The sequence below is a fragment of the Cynocephalus volans genome, chromosome 6 (genome assembly GCF_027409185.1).
Source record: "Cynocephalus volans isolate mCynVol1 chromosome 6, mCynVol1.pri, whole genome shotgun sequence".
In the NCBI taxonomy this organism is placed as follows: domain Eukaryota; kingdom Metazoa; phylum Chordata; class Mammalia; order Dermoptera; family Cynocephalidae; genus Cynocephalus; species Cynocephalus volans.
Genome location: NC_084465.1, coordinates 114,911,129 through 114,936,042, shown reverse-complemented (window position 1 = coordinate 114,936,042; position 24,914 = coordinate 114,911,129). Strand labels below are relative to the sequence as shown.

The 24,914-nt window shown below is 52.7% G+C and overlaps 1 protein-coding gene across 1 annotated transcript in view; it reads left to right on the top strand.

Moving 5' to 3' along the window:
• Positions 1-16,100, top strand: part of KATNIP (katanin interacting protein) — a 180,719-nt gene extending 164,619 nt beyond the window's left edge. Inside the window, exons 20-28 of the mRNA XM_063100158.1 lie at positions 3,308-3,473; positions 7,296-7,453; positions 9,062-9,126; positions 10,245-10,355; positions 12,149-12,288; positions 14,106-14,207; positions 14,693-14,853; positions 14,942-15,030; positions 15,524-16,100. Coding sequence (XP_062956228.1) covers positions 3,308-3,473; positions 7,296-7,453; positions 9,062-9,126; positions 10,245-10,355; positions 12,149-12,288; positions 14,106-14,207; positions 14,693-14,853; positions 14,942-15,030; positions 15,524-15,579 — 1,048 coding nt within the window. The 3' untranslated portion in view covers positions 15,580-16,100. The remainder of the gene's footprint in view (positions 1-3,307; positions 3,474-7,295; positions 7,454-9,061; positions 9,127-10,244; positions 10,356-12,148; positions 12,289-14,105; positions 14,208-14,692; positions 14,854-14,941; positions 15,031-15,523) is intronic.
• Positions 16,101-24,914: the final 8,814 nt, after the last annotated feature.

Sequence of the window (24,914 nt, the reverse complement as noted above, 5' to 3'; positions counted from 1 at the left end):
CATGTGCGGGGCCAGCAATAGGCTCCTCCCTGCTTTCCTTTAAGGTGGCCCTTATCCCCTGCTGTTGCTGGCTGCTGATGGGCAGCTCTGACCTCCACATCCCACAAGTCCCTCTCCTGAGTACTTGGACTTGGAACCCGTGGGCCTGGCTCCTGGTCAGCTCCAGAAGTGATGAGCACACGGCCCAGCTTGCTCATCCATTACACCCAGTTGCCACCCCTCTGCCCAGATCATCTGGCAGCAAATCCCAGTCCTGACAGCACTTGCTCTCTAAATATTTCTCTAAACAATAAGGACTTTTAAAAGAAAACTAATCTCAGTGCAAATATAATACTTTAAAAAGTTAATGATTCTTTGAATTGCCAGATATTCAGCAGGTTCATATTTCCTTTACAGTCCCCCAGCCACTCACCCACTCTGCTTTTTTTTTGTTTGTTCTCTTGAATTGAGATCCAGATATGACCCATGCATTGTGATTGGTTGATGTGTCTCTTAAGCCTCCTGTAATCTCTAGGTGCCCTTCCTTCTGGTTCCATTTTTCTTGTAAATTATTTGTCAAAGAAACCAGGATTTTTGCCTGTGGAGTTTGGATTTTGCTGGTTGCATCTCTATGGTATTATTTAACCTGTTCCTCAGTCCCCTGTATTTCTGAGAAATTGTTCATTTAGATTAGAGGCCTGATCAGATTGAACTTTGACCACTGGGGCAAGATGACGCACGCAAGTGGCCCTCTGGGCACATGTAATATCTGGTGGTCAGGCGTTTTGTGACACTTGGAGCCAGTCATGCTCAGTGCCTAGATCTATTAATCCGTTAGGGGCTACAAAATGGTGACAGCCCTGTCATACTTTTCCTAATTTATTTGCCAACACTACTGCAATAAAGAGAGAATTTCCCTCAATTATTTGGTTACTCTGTGACACAATTCAAATAGCCTAAATGCTTGATTCTCCCCCCAACGCTTTTTTTTTTTTTTCAGTTTTCAAAACAAGAAACTTTCTCGGACATCTTCTAAAACATTCATCTGTTTGTTTTTGAGTATCATTATAAACTCATGGATTTAAACATACTGTATTTGAAGAGTTTCAGTCCATTACAATTTTTATCCTTATTAATGCTCAAACGGCCCCCTCATGAATACTGGAAGCTCCTGCATCCTTTTAAAATAGTCATGTCTGACTGCTTTCTTGCTTTCTGATGGAACTGGATGTTCTGGGATCATCTTGTATATTTCTTGTCCCAGTCCTGGAGTTAGCCATTTCTCCAAGAAGCTCTGGTTCCTTCTAATGGGAAATGGTGTTTAGAAACCATAATCTAGCCACTAGGCATGCTTAACTAGTGGGTTTGCTATGAAGGCAGCCCCATTTCTAGGGCAGAAAGGTAACTGCTTTTGCAAGGAAGTAGAAGGTTCCTTAGTGGTAGTCCACAGTCAGCTTAGTTTCACAAACACCCCAGTGTTGAATTGCTGAATTACCTCAGTTTTAAGATGCCAGCAATTGTGAGACACACCATCCATCAATTTGATAACAGCCTTTTACAGAAAAAAGAAACGTCACCTCCTTGGATGAACACTTAGATTGTAAGATTTATTCCAGACCCAAAACTTTAAAATGTAAGAGGGGAAAAAATGTTTATTTTAAAATCTAGAAAACGTGGCAGCAGGCTGAGTTTCTCCCCATACAGCAGCCTCATGGTCACCAGGAATCCAGGGGTGTGGAGCTGGAGAGGCTCAGGAAAAAGGAAAGGAGACAGGAGGGGGTTGCCCAAGAGGCTGACCACTAGTCCCCTGAGGGGCAATGCCAGACACATGGGCCAGAGCCACAAGGACAAGGATCTGGGGTCTGAGTAAAGGCATGCTGGACAGTCCAGGGCAGCCAGACACAGGGCCCCTGTCTCCTTGGGACAAATACGGCAGAGTTGAGGAGGATGAGTCATGCAGGATGTCCGAAGCAGGGGAACAGAAACTGGCAAGGATGGGAGTACAGGGGGCTGAGGTGACGCGTTCAGAACAGTAGCTGAGAAGAGCACAGGGTGCTGGGGGCGCCCTCTGATGACTAGGGGCTCCCCAGACTGCCCAGATCATGTGGTTATAGAGCATTGTCTGACCAGACCAGCTCCTATAGAGTCACTTGCCCCTTCTTGTCCTTGTCCCAAGCTGAGAGCAGCCGAGTTTACCCTGGAGCTCTAGTATCTTTCTCCCCCAGCATGAGAAGGAAGAGATACACTGCTTTCAAAATGTACGATAAAGTCAATACAGCAATTTTACAGAAAACTTATAAAATAGAGAAAAATATTCACCTCTCATCATTACATTTGCATAGTCTCTCCTAGTTCTTGTCTTCATTTTACAGCATCGTCATCAGTGTCCCTGCCATCCTGGAGCCTACCTTTTCCATGTTACTGCAGTGTCTTAGTCTCTTTTCTGCTGCTCTTACAGAATACTTGAGACTGGGTAATTTATAAAAAATAGAGGTTTATTTAGCTTATGGTCCTGGAGGCTGGGAAGTCCAAGAGCATGGCGCTGGCATCTGGCAAGGGCCTTCTGCATTGGGACATGACGGGAGACCTCACATGGTGAGACAGAGCAGGAGTGCTAGCTTGGGTCTCTCTTCCTTTTCTTATAAAGCCACTAATGCCATCATGGGGACCACCCTCATGACCACATCTGATCCTAATTACCTACCAAAGCCTCCACCTCCAAATAGCATCAACGTATGAATTTGGGGATTAAGTTTCCAACACATGAACTTTTGAGGACACATTCAAAGCATAGCATACATCCTCATGATTATCATGTGAACTACTGTACAGATTTACTTAACCATTTCCCTGTTTTGAGATCTTTTAGATTATCGCTTTTTTTTTTTGTTTGTTTGTTTGTTTTGCCAGTATAAATAACACTAATGAATATCTTTGTGCAGATAGCCCTTCCAACATGTTGAATAAATTTTCCTTAGGGGAAAAAAAAATCCCAGAAGTGAGATCACTGGATTAAAGGATTCTGAAAAATAACACATTTACCACCTTTTTTTTTTTAAGCCTGATGATTGCTTCAACGTACCTGTAACAGCACAGGCTGGTTTTTTGGGGGGTTTTTTTGTTTTTTTTAATTTTGTCAGATTTCATAGATGAGAGATGACTCCTCACTGTTGTTCTGATTAGTCACAGCTCCCCCTACTGAGCCTGGTCCAGCAGGCTAGTGCAGGCAGGGGGCCGCAGCGGGGAGGAGTGGATGGGAGACCCAGCATGGTCTCTCCCATGCCCACTGGGCTGCCGCCACATTGCTGCTCCATCCCACGGTGCACAGGTTAATCGACGGAGCCAACATCACCATGGAGGATGAGCACATGTGGCTGATACCCTTCTCTCCGGGGCTGGACCACGTGGTCACCATCCGCTTCGACAGAGCCGAAAGCATCGCAGGCCTGCGCTTCTGGAACTACAATAAATCTCTCGAGGACACCTATCGAGGGGTAAGCTGGGGAACAGCAGCCGTGCTCAGTCCACTGTCAGGGAAACAGCACCTTGATGAATGGCTGGCATGGCTGCCAGAGAGGAGCATAAATCCTCCAGAACTTTCCAAATGGAGTCGGGTGGGGGGTATATATCCAGGGAGAGAGCGAACTGCCGTTTCCTTCTGCAAACAGCAAATGCAGACTAAAGAGCCCAGGGCAGCCTCGGAACACTGCAGAGCCTTGTTTCTTCTGGTGCTGGGGGGGGCCTCAGCAAGCCCTCCCCGCAATATGCAGTGGTCAGTTACATCCCTGATGTCCACCGAGCGCTTGGGTGGCCAGCCTGTGCTGATGGCTTCACATGTGCTCAGCATCTCACTAGACTCTCATCCCAGCCTCTGGGATACAGGTGTTATTGCCCCCTCTAGCAGGGTTTGGGTTTTTTTTAATTTAAAATTTTTTAATTGACAAATGAAAAGTGTATATATTATGGCATACAACATGATGTTTTGTTTTGTTTTTTAATAGGCATTTTTAAAGCATTTTTTATTGAAACATGGTTGTACATATCTGTGAGGTACAGAGTTGAATATCAATACTCGTGTGTAATATATGATGCTCAATACAGGACAATTAGTATATTCAACATTAGACAATGTAATCGTTTTTGGTGGCCCTTTACCAATTTCTCCCTTACCCTCCTTCCTCCCCCTTTCCCATCACTGGTAACCTCAGTTCTGCTCTCTCCTTTTGAAATTTCAGTGTGTTATTGTGATTGTTGTATCTTTCTTTTTTTATTTATTTGTTTCTTTTTTTAGCTCCCACTTATGAGTGAGGACACGTGGATTTCTCTTTCTGTGCCTGGCTTATTTCACTTAACATAATTTTCTCTAAGTTCATCCATGTTGCTGTGAACGGCAGAATTTCATTTTATTTTATGGCTGGTAGTATTCCACTGAGTATATATACCACATTTTCCTTATCCAGTGATGGACATTTGGGCTGGTTCCAACTCCTGGCTGTTGTAAATAGAGCTGCGGTGAACATGGGAGTGCAGGTATCCCTTCGACATGATGATTTCCATTCCTTAAGCTGAGGTTCAGAAAGGTTCAGTCACTTGCCCAATGTCACACAGCTAGAGTCCCCATGCAGGTCTGCCAGACTTGGAGCCCACACTCTTCCTCTCCACACTACGTTCTTCTCTTGCTGGGTGTAAAAAAGCAGGAGGGCTTCCAAGCACGGCCTCTGTGGGAATGAGAAAAAGTGTATCAGAAGTGGCCCTTCCTGCAGCTGGCCAGAGAGCTTAGTTGGTTAGAGCACAGTGTTCTAACTCCAAGGTCAAGGGTTCAGATCCCCACATCAGCCAGCCAACAAAAATAAAGAAGAAAAAAAAGTGGCCCTTCCCATGGGCTTTTCTGACCTTGGGTGGCAACAAGTGAATAAACATTTGTTCCCTCCCATCACCTGAAAGGGATGATAAAGTCACCTAAAATAGAGCAAGCCTAATGTCAGCAGGGCCTGAGTCTGAATCTCAGCTGGCCACGTGGCCTTCTGCAAGTGACCAGCTTTCCCTGGGCTTGTTTCCTCATCTGTAAAATGAGGAGGGGGATGATACCTGCCTCAGGAGGGGTGGCATCACCTTTGCCCCATAAAAGTGACAAAATCAGGACTGTCCTCAGGTCCTGGAACCCCCAGATCCAGACTCCCCACCATGTACCATGCCAGGGAGTCTCTCCTATGGCACCTACAGGGTCCGAAGAATTGTGCTGCGTTTACTACAGTGGGCTCAGCTCCTGATGTGGCAGGAGCTGAGCCAGCCATGCACTCTGGAGCCAGGGTTCCTTGAGTGGGCAGTTTACAAATCTTCCCAGAGCTGCCTGTGTCTTTTTAAGTGCTCTCCCAGGCTCAGCACATTGAAAAAGTCAGATATATTGGCATTATAAAAACAGCCTTCTTCAAGTTGTGCATTCGGCCTTTAAATTCCCTTGAGCAAATCCCAGTCTTTCCAGTTGAGCTTCCATGACCCAGATGTACCATCTGGAAACACTGGGCTCAAAGTCCCTTCTTCACAGATCTGCCTCCCACCAGCCTCAGTGCTGGTGACAAGTGGCCACGATGGGATGAGGGAAGTGGGGGGAAAGGCACGTAGCCTGGACAGGCACATCCCCAAGTGCAGTGTGGTGGGCACTATGACTTATGCCCACACCCCAGAGGCCCTGCTGAGCACCCTGGTTATAGGCCCCTGGCATGTGGTTGGAAGCCAGGGCCTGGGAGATGGGGCTTCAGATGCCTTCAGTGGTCCCTGGGGCAAATTGCTTAGCCTCTCTGAATTCTAGTTTCCTTGGCTGTAAGATGGAGGTGGTAATAGAAGCCACCTCCAAGGGAATGTACAGAGGACAGATGGCCAGCTCTGCCTGGGAAAGTGAGGGATGCTTCCTGGAGGAGGTGTTGGCCCTGGAGGATGGATAGGGGCTCCTGGGCCCCTGCTTTGCTCTATTACTGCACTTCACTTTCAGGTGACTCTGTCCACAGGACAGACCCTGGCAACTCCAGGCTTCCATCCTGCAAGCTCCAAGACCACCAGAAGAAAGAACTCGCCTTTCAAGGCCACCCAGCAAACCCCAGGAGTTATGCTAACTGTTCTGGTCAGGTCACAAGCCCAGCTCTGGGGCGTGGTGGGCATCAGCCTTGAAGAAAGCAGAAGGGGGAGATAGAGAGACAGAGGCCAAGACCTAGTAACAGCCACACCTGGAGCCAGTGACCCTGTTCTTTTCAGTTTTTGTGCCCTGAGAGGGACTGACACAGAGGGTCTCCCAAAGTGTGAAGGAACAGAGGGCTGGGGGGCACATGAGTTACCTCTGAGACCCAGGGCGGGGCCCCTTCCTTCCTTCCTTCTGCAGGAGGACTCCCTGCTTCTCCCGAAGGGGAGATCCCACCAGTTTGATTGCAGCTGCTAACCACATTGGTAACCATGAAGGTGGGGTAAGGTGTTGAGGAGAAGCTGATTCCAGAGGCTGTAGTCAGAGAGAGGGTACTAGCTGTCGCTCCTCTCTGCCCATCTTTGCCCCCCATAGCCACCTCAGACTCTGCCATTAGGGCTTTGATATTTACTGGTAGATTCTGGTCATCTGGCTGGAGAACTCTGACCTAGACCAGGAGGACACATTGGCCCAAATCCATATGAATTCAGCAAGCTCTTAGTAAGCACCTACAAGTTCCAGGCACTAAGACAGATATAGAGATGGTCCATCTTGGGTCTCTGCCATCAAGAGAGACCCAGAAAGCACTGAGGGTACTGCTTAGGTGGCAACCATTTTGTGCCAGACACTATTTTGAGTGCTTTACGTAAGTTAACTCATTACTGTGCCCTTTAACAGATGAGGAAATTGAGCCATAGGGAAGTTAAGCAATTTGCACAGCTACTAGCGTTGGATGTGGGAGCACCTGAGTCCATGCCCTTGATCTCCACATCATACCACCTCAAGCCACTGCAACTGGTGAGGTGGGTGGGGCCTGGGCCAACTCGTGGGACACCCCTGAAACTTGTGATCAGGAGACTGGATGTGCATGTCTGCTGCAGCAGGGCCCTCGCCTGTCTTGTCCCCTACAAACTGCCCAGGCATGGCACAGCGCCTGATGTGGCGTGGGGGTGACACTGGGCAGTGGAGCCCAGCCAGGTGGCTCTGGTCTGGGAGAAATGCCAGACCAAGCCATTTCTCAAGCCCAGAGAAGGGCTCTCCATGGAAAGTGCCCACAGCCGGCAGCACCCGTCCCAGCAGCACACGCCACTCCCCTCTGCACTGGCTGCTTCTCTGCAGCCATGTTATTTCTCGTGTTTGCCAGGCCAAAATCGTCCACGTCTCCCTGGATGGCTTGTGCGTCTCTCCCCCGGAGGGCTTTCTCATCCGGAAAGGGCCGGGCAACTGCCACTTTGATTTCGCTCAAGAAATCCTCTTCGTGGACTACCTACAGGCTCGACTGCTGCCCCAGCCAGCCAGGAGGTGAGGGGGAGTGAGCATCGCGAATGTCCCCTCCCATCCACGGGCCCGCTTGCTTTGCGCATCACTCTGAAGTGTATGCCTAAAAGGTTTTGAAATGATGATCAAACACATCGCTTTTCAACTTGGTCATTTTCTAAAGCTCAGCCAAGCCTCTCCACAAGCCTGTGGGATATACCCGCCTTGTCTGGGGATGTTTGGGTTTTTCACAGTCTGGAGTACTTAAGATTTTAAATGCTTCGTTGCGCTTCCTGCTGGGAAAAGAGGCTACAGACTGCCTCGATTCCAGAAATGCCCGCTGGCTGGTTCAGGGAAGGGCCTTCTTCTCCTGTTTCTGTGTTCCTGATTTAGAAAGATTCAAAGAGAAAAACAGAGCCTAACATTGCATGGATTCACTGGGATTTCTTGGCCCCAGTCTCAGGTGCATTAAGTTCATAACAATTTGTAAATGCCACGTTAAGTTTATTCATTTAAACCCCCTGATGTCCAAATGCCAGAGGGTAAGCTCTGGAAATAAAATGAATTTCCCTCCACTGTAGCCGAGATCGCTTCTTGGCCCAGTCACTGGGAACAGTCACTTAATCGTAACATGGCCCTTGAAACTGAAGAAAGCCAGGCTAGGGCTGGGGGCACTGACTGTGGAACAGGAGAGAAGCCCAGCGGGGAGGACAGGAGAGGAGGAGAAAGCCCTCCCTCCTGAGGCCTGCTCTGTGCCAGGGGCTTCGCATTCGTCCTTCGGGAATCCTCCAACAGCCCTTTGAAGTCGGGATTGTTGTGCCCATCTTACAGATGTGGGAACTGAGGCCCTGGCTGGTGGAGCCCCTTGCTTGGGATCATGAAGCTAACACCTTCAGGGCCCCCCACCTTTCACTGTCCTCCCCTCTCCCTTCCCTCCTCCCACCCGGCTCCACACTCCAGCCACTCTGGCTGTTTTTGGGGACAAACACCAGCTTCCCAGCCCCTTCCCCCTTGGGACCTTCACTCTGCTGTTCCTCTGCTCAGAAGGCCTGGCTCTGACTCTTCCCACAGCTGCCTCCTCCAAGAGGCCTTCCCAGACCACCCACCTGAGATCGCCTGCCCCCACCCGCTCACTCTGCCCATCCAATTTACTGGACCTTACCTTGGCTTGTCATGGTTCTCAGCACAACATGGACTCTCCTTGTCCGTGGGAGGCAGCAGAGTAGGGTGATCACAAGAGTGGGCAGTGGGACCAGACAAGCCTGTGTCACATCCCAGTTTCACCACCCCCCAGCCACGTGGCTGTGAGCCAGTGATTTCACTTCTCTGTGTTCTGGTTTCCTCATCCACAACCCAGGGATCTAAAAGTGCGCACCTCCTAGGGTTGTCCTGAGGAATAAAAGAGCCCGTACAGGGCAGCCCTGAGAACCTGCACAGCCTCATGCTGGCCTTGGCCATGACTGTCATCTGGGCTCTGAGTCTCCCCCAGCAGAGCAGGAATGTCATGTGAGCAGGGGCCCCATCTCTTTCCCAGCTGCGTCCCAGGGAGTGCTACACTGCCATGTTTCTTCAAGTCTCTCGGCTGGGGAATCGCTGAGCAGTGCTTCTGGGCCGTCGTGATCTTCTTCACAGTGCTGTTTTGTGTTTTCTCAGGCTCTACCCGAGCAGCCTGGAGTGCGCAAGCATGGACTATGAGGCACCAGTGATGCCATGTGGCTGTATCCTTCTCTCCCAGCCCACCAGCACACCCAGGCCAGAGCAGTATCTCCGAGGCAGCTGGAGCACCATGCAGGGAAACTGAGGCAGAGAATGGGAGGAGTCCCGGATCCTCAGACACACGGGGTGCTGCGGGACTGGGGCAGCAATGCTATTCCAGATTCCACCTCCTGGCAGGCTGAGGTCACAGGGGTAGCACCCAGGGCTCTAGCTGGGAGGGGCTGGAGAAGCTGAAACGGACCCCAGGGATTAGACTGGGGCTATGCACAAGCCAGGAGGGGGAGGTAAGATAACGTGGCCCAGCACTGATCTCAGTGTGATGCCTCTGTTAACTCAGTCCGCACAGCAGCCCCATGCATCCCCATTTCACTGCTAAAAAAACCGAGGCACAGAGAGGCTAAGTAACTTGCCCAAAGCTACACAGCTGGGAAAGGGGTAGGGGCGGGTTGGTGAACCCAGTCATCCTAGCTATGAAGCCCACTGTCTAGCTAGCCTGTTCTCCTGGAGGGATGGCCTCTGGCTCTGACCATGCCTGAGAGCCACTCCTTGGAGTGCTGGGAGTGAGCAGGGGACAGGGCTGCGGAAGGCTCGATGCCCGGTTGTGCGTGTGGAACGGAGTCAGCAGTGGCAGGTCACCAGCCACGGCCTGTCCCTCCTGAGGCTGTAAAGCTCATGCGTCCCCCCTCCTAACTCCGCATACTGGAAAGGGATAGAGAAGGGCACAGGTATTCTGTTCCTGTCATTTTACAACCAGGGAAACTGGGGCATGAGACAGGGGAACGATTTGTTCAGCATCATACAATGAGTTTGCAACACAAATGTCTCTCCATCCTGCCAGCTCCCTAGAGAGCACCCTCCTCTCCTATCCTGTCTCCTGGGGCCTGGAGAAGGGTTTTGAATTCTTAAAACACACATACACATGCACATAGTTTAAATTAAAGAAAGTTTGATGCCATATTTGATGCTATATTTTGATAGGCTTTAGTCTCATTGAGAGAAAAAGAATGTTTTCTCTCTTTCATCAATATAATCCTCCCCAAAAAACTCCCCATTATCTTTGTCAGTGTTTTACTTTGTTCTCCAGAAAATCAAGGCTTCTCTTCCTTAATAACAAATCCAGTCATTTTCCAGTTTCAGCTCCTGACCAGCTGGGGTGACCCCTATTACATCGGCCTCACGGGCCTGGAGCTGTATGACAAGCGGGGAGAAAAGATCCCATTGTCGGAAAACAGTATCCTTTCCAGGACAGGAGGGCTCTGTCTGGACTGGAGGGAGCATGGGAGGGTCCTACAGAGGGTTAGAAAAAAGCCTTGCATGTGGAGGAAAATGTCTCTCTAGGAGCCAGTGCCCAGGATTTAAAATGCCACTGGGCTTAGATGCTGGCCTTGGGGGAGGGCAAAGCACAGAGCTACCAAGGCATCAGTAGCAGGAATCCCACAAGCCCAGAGGCCTGTGGTCGAGTGAATGAGCAAAGGCTGCCCACTACGGCCCCCCTCTCAGAGAGCCACAGGCACTTTGGAGTTCTAAAGGCTCTGACAAGGTCTGCAGGGAGAGACCTATTGTACTGCGTTCAAGTCACAATGTCCTGAATTTATTAATCATGGAATCCCTTTGCTCATGGTATGCGTACACCAGAATTTGCAAACTGTGAGCCCAGTGGGTTTTTTAATTTTGTAAATTAATTGCTAATATTTTTAAAAGTCAGGAGGTTTCACATGAAAGCCCCAATCTCCAGCTTCTCTTGAGAACTTGGCACCACGAGGCCCCTGGTGAGGCATAGCGATGATGGCTGGCCCTGGTATCCGCTGCCCTCTTCCCCAAGCACGTCCTTCCAGTTTGCCTCTGTCCCCACTCCTTCCCGTTGTTATCTGCCAGGCCCCTAAAACATACTGTGATTGTTCTGAGGGCTCGCTCTGTGCCAGTCGCTGTGGCAGGGCTTGTCACGGGCACCTCACTTGCCTTCACAGCAGTCTTATGAGGTGAGTACTGCTGTAATTCCCATTTTACAGATGAGGAGTCTGAGACACAGAGAAGCTGCGTTACTTGTCTAAGGTCACACAGCCAGAGTCTGGCTCCAGACACCACCTCTTGACCACTGAGCTATCTTGCCTCTCTTTTGTGTAACGTGCCTGACCCCTCTAGGCTCTCGAGTCTGTGATCCCTGACCCACCACAGTTAGGGAAATGTCAGAGCAGGTCAAACTCCAAACCTGCACTTTTCTGCTTCCCCTGGTCACACATACACGCGCACACGTGCAGTTTAAAGAAACTTTGATGCCATGTGTATTTTGATAGACTTGTCACATGGTTCCTCATTTGACCTCACAAAAAAATTTGCCTTTTCAGCTGAAATCCATGATTCTCGATGTTTTTGATCATTCTTAGGGATTCTTTGGATGTACAAGGCCCCACTGATTTTATCAACAGGACTCACATCTGGCGTCCTCCAAGATCCTCACATCAGTGTTGGGACATAGAAGTTTTTATACCCATTTTACAGATGAGGAAACAAGTTCAGAGATGTCATGTGACTTGCCCAAGCTCTCACAGGTCCTAATGGCTAAGCCAGAGCTGGAGCCTGGGTTCTGCCAGTCGGCTGAGTAGCAATAGCTGGGTCTGGCTGCCCCCAGTCCCCTGCCCATGGCCATGGGGACTTGCATGCCAAAGCAGAAGCCAGCCATCACCCTGTTCCCTTCCAAAAGAAGCCCCCTGCAGTTTGCCCTCCACTCTCCCGAGCAGCAGTGAAATTTTTGTTCCTGAAACCCCTCGTTTCAACGAGTCCTCTGTTGTTTCCTCCCCTTCATATTTGAAACTGGCCACCCCTCCCACACACACATGCCCCCCCCACACACACCCTCATTTCCACAGAATATGCCTAATTTAGCTGTCACATCTCCCACTGCCCGCCAGCTCAGGTGTCCCCCTGAGCCATGCCATCAGTGTGATAGAGGCTGGCAGCCCCCAGAGTGGCACACTGTGCCGAGCACATGGCTTTTTGGTTATGGCAGCTTAGACACCTCCTCAGATATCGCCGCCTTCCCTGACAGCGTGAACTCCCTGGAGGGCGTGTGCGGGGACGTCCGCACCCCTGACAAGCTCATCGACCAAGTGAATGACACCAGCGATGGCAGACACATGTGGCTGGCTCCCATCTTGCCAGGCCTGGTGGGTTCCAGGGGCAGCAGGCAGGGGACTTTCTGTCCCTGGTCTCAGTGACACATCCTTCTTCCAGGCCAAGTTCATCTCAAAGAAGTCACAGGGCTTGGGAGCCATGAGAAAGGTTTAGGTCCTTGCTAATATGCCTGATGGGTCAGCTCTTCTGGGCCAGCAATTCCTTCTCTGCGCTCTGGGGGTGGTTATTCTAGGGGACAGCAGGGGGACATGGGAATCTGAAGCCAGGAAGCCCAGTGCAGCAGGCACGAGGGCTTGGGATGTGCTGGTCCCCATGAGTATCCCTCTCTGGTCCTCTTTCTACCTCTGCTGTCCTCTGTGGTCTACTCTGCCCCCTTGCTCCCCACCCCCACCTCTCTCCATGCTCACTGTTTCTGCCCCTTCCTCGTGTCACCAAGCACTTGACCCCAGCTTGGCCCCCAGTCTGCCTGCTCAGCTCTTCCGACAGCTGACTCAGTTTCCCAGATCTCAAGCCCTGCACTGGACCCTGCTTATCTTTGTGCTGCAAGTCCCCATGGCGAGCCTAGAGGTGGCCGTCACCACCTGGGCCTGAGTGACTGTGGTGGGGAGAGAGCAGAGAGGCCCAGGGATGGGGACAGGTTGGCTTAGCCCCCCTGCAGCCCCTCACCAGGGGCCGGATGCCTGGGTAGAGATGCACAGAGGGGCCTGGGGCAGCAACCTGACATTGACATCTCCCTTTTCCACCCATGTGACTGAGTGGGAGATAAGGGGGACATTTTCTTCAAGTCACCTTCAGAAGGGTCAGCATGAACAGTTCTACGATTGATATTTTCCAAAGGCCACCCCCGACCTGGGTCCCCCATGAGTGTCTCTCAGTTTCTCTGAGCCAAGGCTGTCCCCTTCGCCCTTGCTCCACAGCGCATGGAGGAAGCACAGCACTTAGGCTGGCTGCGGACTACTGGCCCGCGGGCAGGCATTAGCCACTGTCATTGGGAGGCCTTTGGGTGTGGGCAGTTTCTCCAGCCATAAGATGCAACCATTTGCATCTGCTTGAGCCCCATGGGCAGCTGAGTTTGAGGACCCCATCCTGACCTTTCTGTTCCCATGGTACACCCAGAAGCTGCCCCCCTCCACCCCCTGCATCCCACCCCCAGCCCAGCTCGCTCTTGGGGCATGCCGAGGTGGCCACAGGCTGAGAACCAGGACCTGGGGCAGGCATGAATGCGTATTTCTTCACTCGATCCCACAAGGGACCCCTCATATCTTAGAGTCCTTTGTTAGGGTGGGGAAGTGGGGAGGCTGGCTGAGGCTGTCGGGTCCTGCTCTACTGACTGGATTCTGCCCCTGATCTGCACAACCCCCTCTACACTCCCCCAGCAGAGGTTCGAAGATATAGGCTGAAAACTACCCAGCAGGGCCCGTGGGCCCCTCTGTTTTGCTTTTCATTTATGATTCAGGGAAAGGACAGACCAGAGTCAGGGCCATGCCAAGTGCCTGGGGGCAGTGTTCCTCCACTCTAGAGTTGGGGGCTGACCCTTTGGCCCATGGAGCCCCAGACTGTTTCTATGCCTGGCCTGGGGGAAGGCCAGGATGTTTCCAGTTCTCCACTGGTATTTAAATGAAGGCCATGCCAGACCCAAGGAAACAAGCCTTCAAGAGCCAGCTCAGCAGTTTGTTGCAAACGCAGGCACACGTGAGCTGACTCAAGATGGGCTCCAGGAGATGAAAGGCGGTGGAGCTCCAGGCTGGCCAACATGGGGCCTGTCCCCTGCCCATGCCTGGCACCCCCACCCAGCCAAGCGCCTCTGTTTCCAAACATGCCAGTTTTAATTAGCTCCGCTCTCTGACAGGTGAACCGGGTTTATGTGATTTTCGATCTGCCTACCACGGTGTCAATGATCAAACTGTGGAATTACGCGAAAACACCCCATCGTGGGGTGAAGGAGTTTGGCGTAAGTACTTATTAGCTGGGTTTTTTGAGATAATTATGCTCGTTGGTAATTAGGCCGCTGGCAATTATCATTTGTCGCAGTTTGATTTACTTCTCTCTATTGCAAAGTGAGACACAAATGCCTGGTCCTCAGATGCAGGGAAATTTGCCACCAGCCGTGAATTCAAAACCTCCTCGAGTGATTGGGGAGGCCGCTCTGGGATGGGAGAATGGAGACCCTGGGGTCCAGAGACCCACGTCTGCCTCTCCGCTCTGCCACTGTGCTAACGGTGTTTAAGTGCTGGAGCCTCAGCATCCTTGTGGGTACCGTGGGGCTGGCAGCAGGTGCCTTTCCCAATGGTTGTGAAGATCTGAAATCCACGCAGGCTGGGCACTTGGTGTGACACCCACCTTCTGGAGAAAGCCGTGGCTCAGAGCAATGACAGGCTTTGCCCAAGTCAATGGGGTGTGGGGGAGTCCATCAGCCCCTCACCTGTGTCTGTCCAGCTCCTGGTGGATGACTTGCTTGTGTACAACGGGATCCTGGCCATGGTGAGCCACCTGGTAGGGGGCATCCTGCCCACGTGTGAGCCCACGGTGCCCTACCACACCATCCTCTTCACCGAGGACAGGGACATCTGTCACCAGGAGAAGCACACCACCATCAGGTGCGTCTCTGGCCCAACCTAACAAGGATGGATGGCAGGGATACCAGCCTGAGCCTGATCGAATCTTCTGTCTCGTCCCTCCCCACAGTAATCAAGTGGAGGATCAGGATGTCCAGATGATGAATGAAAGCCAAATCATAACCAACTCAAAAAGGAAGCAGAGCACCATTGACCCAGGTCAGTGTCGTTTCTCTGCCCAGAGTATCCCAGCCCGGGCATGTGGTCTGAATGGAGGAGGGACAGGCAGCCTCACCTGCCTGCTCTCGCCCCTGCCTGCCTACAGATCCTCCCCTGCAGGGGGCTGCGGAGGGGCCAATGGGGGCAAAATCTTGGGAGTGGCACGTGACCTTCCTGCCACAGATACCTGTAAACCAAGGGCTGAGGGACAGAGGGCAGAGCCAACCAAGGGCAGAAGCCCTGTGCACGGGAGACTAGTAGAGGAGGCCAAGGCGAGGGCTTCCCAGAGGAGGTGGTGTCGGAGCTGGATCCAGAAGGATGTGCGTGTGTGCCAGGCCACATGGGCAAAGGCCTCAAGGGGTGGCATGGCGGAGCCCGCACCAGGCAGGGGCTGTTCTCTAGGGCCGTGAGCAGCAACCCAGGAAGTTTGGATTTCACCCCTCAAAGATTCGAGGCTTAGTAACTCCTGTCCCTCTGTGCTCTGCCTTGACAGCCTTACGTCCCAAAACTTGCATAAGTGAGGAGACAGCTAGACGGTGGCGGTGCTGACTGGTGAAGGAGGGAGAGCTGGCCCTGCCAGCCAGTGTGGGGTTCTGTCACTGGCCTTCTCAGCAACTATGTCCCCCCGCCCCAAGTCCTCAGTGTTGGCCAGCCAGGACCACCAGAGCTGGAAGAGAACCGCAGAGTGGACGGAGCCCACTAAGGAGGGGGGACATGGGGGATGACACCCTGGAAACTACAGGAGGGACAGACTAGGAGGCCAGGGCATGTGTGGCCTCCAGCAGTCCCCTGCAGTTCTGAGCTGACTGCAGGGAGCCCGGGACCACTCAAGCCTGGCTGACCCTAACTCAGGCCAGGACAGTGAAGTGCACTGGGGAGGCCTCTCTTCCAGCCTCCTCAGGGCCCAGAGCATGGCTAAGCAGGGCGGGGGAAGCCCAGGCCTCCAACGCCAATGTGCCAGGGGTACACTGCAGGGGACTCTGCCTTCACAGGCCCACAGAGAGGTGGCCAACACCCTCCTGACCCCTGCATGTTTCTGCCCATTTGGGGACTGGCAGAGCTGTCTGAGGAGGTGGGATTGTTTCCTGGACCCAGGACTGCCTCCACCCTCTCACTCCCCAGCTGAGGAGGGGGGCCCCCTCACAGGAGCCAGTCCTGTAGTCCTGCTGAAGGAAGGCAGTAAGCTGGACCCACCCACCGTCCACTCTGGCATGCCAGGCCATCATGTCTACAGTGCTGCCTGGCCCAGAGAGGGTGGGCAGCCCAGCAGTCTGGCAGCGTCAGACCCCAGAGGGCCAGCAGAATCCACCCAGATGCTCTCTGGACACAGGCATGGGGGTGTGCATCGGGGGGGCGGGTGGCAGAGGATACCCACCACCCTCGAGCCCCAGACATCCCCCACCGCCCCTTCCACTTGAACCTTGGAGGAGGGTGGCTCTCACCGCAATGCCCCGCCACTCCCCCACCACTCCCCCAGGCCAGGTGGCGGGTTTGCTTGCTTTTGCCCATGCCTGTGCCCTTGGAGTCAGGCAGCGAGGCTCTTGTGGCCCAGGCGCGGGCCCCTGCTCCCTCCCTCAGCCGCTTCCCAGAGAGCTGGAAATGTGCCTTGCCCCCCAGCCAAGTGGAGCCCAGAACGCATCTATTTCCATCTATGTAACAAGCTCAGATCAGGGACCTAATTGGTTTCCCAGTGGTGGGTAATTTCTCGTTCCAAATATTAATCCGTTGTTTTCCTGGCGCCTGGCCCAGCCCGCTGCAGTACTGTACTCGAAGTACGTTCCTATGCAACGAGGGCCCAGCAAATACTTTTATGAGCTTTGCAACCTCTGCCGAGCAGCTATGCAAATGCGCTTTCCATTTGGAGCACGGGGCTGATGTGAAGATAAGAATTGTTTCTCCCGGAGAAGATCCATCATCTCTGTAGCTCCCAAGCCCCTGGCTCCTCTGCTCGGCTCCCAGATATGGGAGCACCTCCTGGGCCTCTGGGCTCCCAGGAGAGCTGCCACCTGGGGTAGTAAGGGCTGATCAAACCAGCTCTGAGGACCAAAGCCAGTGCCACTGCTTTAAAGAGAGCCCAGCTACCCATTCCTGCCCAAGGCGTGAGTACAGGTCAGATTTGCTGAGGAGATTGCACAAACGCTATGCACGCCCTCCCAGAACCTCAGTTGATGTTTATAGTAATTGTGTGTACTGTGCAGTTTGGGCGGGGGGGTGGGATGCTGTAAAGCATTAACTCTAAAATAAATTTCTATTTTTTTCTCTTGCAAAATCAATAAAAGATGTTATTAAGACTAGAGTCTGACGCATTGGATTTGGGGTCAGATGGAGGGAGCCCATGCTGCCTTCAAGGCCTGAGTCCGAGTCCACTGGAGGCTGGCTGAGCTACACGGGCAAGTGCCGTCTGAGCTTTCTTGTCCCCACCTGCAAATGGGGTATGATCCTGGCCTGGCATACTCGATGGCATTATCATGCTGTGGAAACAGATAACAGTAGCCCATACATATATAGTGGTTATTACAAGCCTGGCTGTAATTCATTTGATCCACATAACAACCCTGTGGGGTAGGCACTGTTATTATCTTCATTTTACAGAGAAGGGAGCGGAGACACAGAGAGGTTGTGTAACTTTCCCAGGACACACAGCTTCAGAAGCTATTAGTCATGGCACAAATCCTGAGGGAGCTGAGGTGGGGGTGACGATCCTGTGGGTCTTTGGCCCTGGGGTCTCCCTTCCCCAAGTGTGGGTCCTGGAACGCCAGCCCCAGACACCTGATCGCTGGGCCTCCCTCCTGCTCCCATGCGCCTGCTTCCAACAGGGGAGAGCGTTGGAGGCTCTTGGCTTCTGGGAAAAGCAGCCCTGGAGTGGGAAGAAGGTTCAGTTGAGGAGGGGTCTAAACTGCAGCTCAGGTGCCAACAATAGCAGTGGCACCAGGTATGAGGGTCCTTTGGAAACCTCTCCTCCCTATACTGTCCCGGTGAGAGGAGAGCCCCCTCTGTCCAGCCAGGAGACGCCTGACCCCAAGCATGGAGGGAGAATGGAAGGGCCTCTGGCTGGTCACTCCTGCCCCCTGTGTCCCTCTGAGTTCCTACAAAGACAGAGGGGCCTGCTCTGCCCAGCTGCCTGGTGCTGGAGAGCAATCACCCACCGTCCCTACCTGCCTGCCTCCATGGAGGTATCTCTGGGCCACCCTGGAGACCCTCAAGGGCAAGCAGGCCCTTCAAGCCCCTGTCTGTGGGGATGGAAGAACACAGGGATGTACCCACATCTCAGCCTCATGATGAGCCTCTCCAGCCACCAGCCAGAGCCCAGAGCTGAGCCCGTGATCAGGGCTGTGGTCAACTGGGCAGCTCAGCTCCAATGAAGAGAAGCCAAACATCCAGGGTTTTCTCTACTTTAAATGGGTAGTCTAACTTTTAAATGTTGGCTCAACTTAAAGAAAAAGCAAACGTCCACTGAGTGAGCCAGATAAAACCTGCCCACAGGCAGGCTCTGGTTGGCTCACAAGTCCTGCGTGGCCTGCCCTCCATCCCAGCCCTCCCCCACTGAACATCAAACATCAACCTCAACATCAGCATGAACATCTGCCTGAACATCAGCTTCAACATCAGCCCACCCTCCCTTCCTGCCCCCTCCCAACCCCAGGGTTCAGTGAATGCCTCCTTCCCTCTCCTGTGAGGTAAAAGGAGAAGGGATCGTTCCTGGCCCCTCGGCCCCCATGTGGGCAGAAAGACAGCATCAGTCAAGTGTCCCTTTGGGTCCTGGAGGTGGCAGCCACCCTTCAGCCCCTGTGGGTGAACAGAGACCTCCACATCCTGCTGCTTCCTGTTCCATGCAACCCTCCCCCCAACCCTGGGGCATAAATTACCCCAAGGCTGCAGTGGGCTGGGGCTTGCTGGCACCCAGGTGTGTGTCGTTGAGTCAATCTCGGCTGCAGCTGACAGGAGGGTTCAGGAAGAGCAGGCATGGACTCTCAGGGGAATCCCCCCTCAGGCCTCTGTCCCTCGGGGACCTGCCTTCTCTGTCCAGCAGTGGAAAGGACCTGCTTCGCTTTCTTCAGGGTTAGGTAGTTTATCTGCAGACAGTTCAGCACTGCCACCACTGCCTCAGAAGGCCTCAGAAGGCCCCCCAGAGCCTGCCAGAGCAGGTTCTACAGCCAGGCCAGTGGGAGCTGCCCCACCCCCAAGATGTGCCAAGATGTCGTGGGTCCCTCCCCAGGCCTCACCTCCCACCTCACCTGGACCCAGGACCATCCCTTTCCGAGGCCTCCAGGCCCCACATGGCTCTGGGTGAATCAGCCTGCTAGGTTTGGCTGACTGTGCCAGTCTAGATGATGTTTAAGTTTTCAAAATTATTTGCCTTCATTTACTACCAGGTTTCATATCAAAATTCAGATTCCCTGCTTCTCTGGAAGGATGGGAAGATCTGGTCCCACATTCCCAGCTGTCCTCTCCAGATCACCACAGTCCCCACCAGCCCCTTTTGTCCCTCCCTTGGCTGCCGCCCTCACTTGCATAATCTTCACAGCACCTGGTCATGTGAGTTTGCAACCCCTGAGATTGGGGCAGGGAGCAGGGGGGACTCGAGGATAGAGCTATGGGGCCCAGCCCCCCCATGATGATGTCCCGGCCACCCAGGCAGGCAGAGCGCTCTCCTGGCCCTGGGACTCCAGCCTCATGTGTCCCATCAGGCAACAGGGCCAGGTGGGGGTGGAAAAGGCAAGGGGATCCGCCTCCATCCAACATGTTGTGTGTGTCCCCAAGTGCCCTGGGAGTGTCTGCCTGACTGTGCTGACTGTGGCGTGTCCTGGATCTCCATGTGCCAGGTGGCATTCATGAGACCACTTCCAATCTCCCAGCTTCCCTGGGAAGCTGCTCTATCACAGCCCCTGCCAAAGGGGTGGCCTCGGGGAGCCATATTTTGTAATAACAACAACAAAAATACATACATACATACAATACATACTAAGCCCTCACCCTGTGCAAATGCTCTGGGGTTCATCACTGCAGGCACATATTGGTGATGTCACTGAGAACTTAGCTGCAGCTACCGTTCTCCCCAGCACGCCAGTGATGGCACGCAGTGGTCCTGGGGTTGGCTGGCCTGGGTTCAAGTCCAGCCTCCAGCACTTCCTGGCTATGCGACCTTGGCAAGTGACATTACTACACCTTGGTGCCTGGGCTTCCTAACCCAGGCTCAGGGGCAGCAGCAGTACCTGCACCATGGAGTTGTGATGGTCGTCAGTGAGCTCCAGCCCTCCTGAGAGGGGAGACACGTGCTACACTTAATGATTACACCCATTTTACAGGTGTGTAAACTAAGCCTAGGTTAGAGAGTGACCCTGGGGCCAGGATGTCATTCCTGGGCCTGGCTCTTCACCAGAGCAACAGGCCACCACCTTCCACCCAACCCCTCCCAGCCTCAACCGATTAGCCCACAAAAGGCACTGGCCTTAGAGCAGCCGACCCATTGGTGGAGCAGAAATGGATGTCCCGCCCCTCCTGGGTCAACCCTTTCCCCTGCTCTGATTCACTCCGCTGCCCTGGCAATGGAGTCTCCTCCAGAGCTCGCCTCCTCTCCCTAACCCACCCTGCCTGCACCTCCCATCCATACACACACCCGGAAGTTCCCAGGAGGGCCAGGAGGGCAACAGGAGAATGGGCACACAGACCACAGAACTCCCAGGCAGAGGCCCCTCCCTGCCCCACACCCCAGCCAGTCCTGGCAGCTGCCCACTCCCCTGCCAGGCCTGTGGCCACCAGCCCTGCCACCAGCCTCCCTTAAGGCAGAAGCTCAGACAGTGGCAGTCCAGGATGAAATGGGAACCAAGAAGCAATTACCAGGGTAAGGGGAGCTTGGCCATGCTGGGGACAGGGCAGGGGTCCCACGCACTGATTTCCTGTGTGTCCATGCAGTAAATCCCCACGCAGAGGAGATTGGATTTTCCTCATGACTGATGGTCCCGCTGAGCTGAGTTTGTCCTCAATTCCACAGACAGCTCAGGCCGAGGCAGGCGTTGCACTGGTGCACTGGAGTGGCTGGTCACTGCCCCACAGCCCCTGGCGAGGGATCTGAAGTGATCTTTTTGTTACTTAGGATTATTTGCATAAGCTGTTTCTTCCACTGGAATGTACATTCCATGAGGTGAGGATGATGGCTTTCTTGCCCACGGTGGCAGCTCCCGTGCCCAGATCAGTCCCTGGCATTCGCAAATCCCTTGGTAGCTAGTTCCTGATGAACAAGGCCCACAGCAGCGCTGCAGTGGTCTCAGTTCTAGCTCCACAGCCCCAGGTCCTGCCTTCTGTCCCCACTTCAGCCCCCTAGCAGCAGCTCTTCCCAGGGGATGAGCCGCCCCCAGTGTGCTTTGTCCTCGGGCCTGGCTGCGCGGACGAATACCCATGAATCAAGCTGACGTTTCCATTACCCAAGGGAGAGGAGCGTGTGGCCAGGACAGGCTGGCGTTGGCGGGGGCAGCGGGGACGACTGCTCATTACAGACAGCCAACAGCCAAGGAGGACGTCAGCCCAGCTACTCCCGGGCCTGGGCCTGCCCATCAGCCCGGCCAGGTCCCTCTGCACCTGAGGAGCAAATGAGAGAGCAACGAGCACGTGCAGAGGGTGTGTGCACAGGGCCAACAGGAGCACGGGCACAGCTGAGCACACTGTAAACACAGGTAGCACATAGGTACGTACGAAGTGCTGACTCGTGCTCATGCAATGGCAGCGTCAGCGGGCGGTCAGCACCTTTGGCCAAGGTCAGCCTGATGTTCGTGTGTATGAGTGACTGGGCCATGGTCAGGTTGGCATGTACACACGAGCCCGGGCGTGTGGATACAGAGATGACAATGCCTGCACCCAGTGAGAACGGCTTTACGTATGGTCAAGACTGAAAGGCTCCCCCCAAAGTCATCACCATTCCATCAGTGGCTAGAATGTGTCCCCTTCGTGCACGGATGGCTGGCTGGAAAAGCTGCTTGCAGGGACGGCAGGGGGTGCCTCTTCTTCCCCATCCAGGCCTCTGCGTGCTCACCCAGGCACCCCCTGCCTTCATACCGACTGGTGCCTCCCTCCCCCCAAATTCAGGCCCACAGTGGCATTTGCTCCCTGCATGAATGTAACCCTGGAAGTAACTCTCCATGACCCGCTGGGATTACTCACCTGGCCTGCCAGGAAGTTCTTCTTTTTATCTAACCAGCAGCCTTCTTGCTCCATGAGACTGGAAAGGAGTTAGTTCTCTGTCCTCACCCAGGAGGTGACCAAGAGGAGAAAGGAAGACTTGAAGCCCAAGTAGCCGTGATCTCCCTACCTCTTTCCCTTCCCTCGTGACAATGGCCCTCCCAAAGCTGTCCACATACCATAATCACATACCACTTACATGATTATTTATTTAATATTTTTCTTTAAGCCAACTCTTTCTTTTTACTTAAATGCTTATTTTGGTTTCATCCTAAGCAATAATGTCTGTGAAATCATAGCACTAATGTGCCCATTATACATTTTTTTCTAATACACATTTACATAAACACAACTATTAAAATAGATTAAAATTTTGCCCATGTGTCAACTAAAATCATCTCCTGGACCTCCTGTGGTCCACTCACCAACTTCAGGATGCCAGGAGGGAATAAAGTGCTCCAAGATAGATGTCTGGTGGCCTGGGCCAGATTCCTATCTCGACACAACCCTGCCCAGCCTCTTGCAGGAAGCCGAAGCCCGAACTCCTTGTCCTGACATTCAAGGCCTTTGTAACTGGGCCCCAATCTCCCTCCAGGCCCCTCTCCAGGCCCACACAGAAGGTCCTCAGTATTTACTGGATGAATGAAAAATGAATTAGCGAGTCACTCACTTGATTAATCAATGCATGAATGAATGAGCACACACCTCCACTGGAGAAGCAGGGGCTGTCCCCCGGGCACCTGAGACTCGAGACATCTGAACCTGAAGTCTCCACCTCATCCCCCACTCTTGACCTCATAATCTGAGTCACTACAAAGTGCCACATCAGCTCATCCAAGACCTGCTGATTTTCCCTCCTACGACCCCAGCCCTAGAGCCACTTTCCTAAGCCAGTTACTTCGAGTGTGGCAGGATGAAGAAGGGAGAGGTGTGTCCACATCTATTCTCTGCCCAGAGCTGCGGTGATCTGCCTACAATGCACACTGGGCGCATCTCGCTCTCTTAAAGGCATCCGGCTGCCCACCGCCCCCAGGATACACTCTGCGCTTCCTAACAAGGCTTCAAGTCCCTCGTGGTCTGGCTCCACCAGCCCCTGCAGCCTGATTTTCCACCCGCTCCTGCCCTCCCTTCTCTCCACACCTGCCATCTGGACTATTCGTAAGTCCTATAATGTACTTCCCCCTGTTATACTCTTGCCTACCTGACACCTCGACAACCTCCATGTCTTGGCTAAAATGTCATTTTCCCAAAGAAGCCTCCCCTGACTACCACTCCCCCCACCCCCCAGCAGGTGCTGCCTTTGGGATCCCACAGCCCTCACTTCCCCTCACTGTCATGACAATAAACAACAGCAAAGCATTCACTGTGTCAGGCTCTGTTCCAAATGCTCACATACATTAGCTTGTGTAATCCTCACAACAGCTTTAAGAGGTAGGCATAATAATTATCCCCACGTAATGGATGAGGAAACTGAGGCACAGAGGGGTCAAGTAACTTGCCCAAGATCACAAGTCAAGGAGGTGGAATCTGAACCCAGGCAGTCTGGCCCCAGAGCCAGGCACCACAGCACTTCACACACTGAACTATTATTTATTGTCTGTCTGTCATCTGTCCTGCCCATCTGTGAGCTCCATGACAACAGACTCCTCCTCTGAATACTTCAGTATCCTGTCTCAAGTGCCTACCACAGGGGCACAACGAGTCATATCAGCAGACAGATAGATTGATCACAGATGGATGGTTGAATAAGGAGGATGGGTGGTGAACGGATGATGGATGTCTGATACAAGGAAGGATGGCAGGTGATGGATGGATGAATGAAGGAAGTATGTATGTACACATGATGGATGGATGGATGGACAGATGATGGATGGATGGATGGATGGACAGATGATGGATGGATGGATGGACGGATGATGGATGGATGGATGGATGGACAGATGATGGATGGATGGATAGACGGATGATGGATGGATGAAGGAAGGATGTATGTTTGTACAGATGATGGATGGATGATGGATGGATGAATGAAGGAAGTATGTATGTACACATGATGGATGGATGGATGGACAGATGATGGATGGATGGATGGACAGATGATGGATGGATGAATGAAGGAAGTATGTATGTACACATGATGGAGGGATGGATGGATGGACAGATGATGGATGGATGGATGGATGGACGGATGATGGATGGATGGATGGACGGATGATGGATGGATGATGGATGGATGAATGAAGGATGTATGTATGTACAGATGATGGATGGACAGACGATGGATAGATGGATGGACAGATGATGGATGGATGATGGATGGATGAAGGATGTATAGATGGATGGATGTTGGATGGATGATGAATTAATGGATAAATGGTGGATGGATGAATGGATGGATGGATAAATGGTGGATGAATGAATGTATGATGGATGGATGGATGGATTAAGGATAGATTGATGATGGAGGATTGGATCACTGGATGATGGATGACGGACGGATGAGTGAAGGAGAAAAACATGTTCTACTTGGGGGAAAGCTCTAGAAATCCTTCTGGGAAGGGATGAGGCCTCTTGGGAGATGATTGAACTTGGAGTCAGAAGTCCTGGTTCAAACTCCAGCTCTGTCATTTGCTAGCTCTGTAATCTTAGGGAAATTACTCCATCTCTATGACCCTATATTCCCTTATTTTTAAAATAAGAATGTTTCCCCA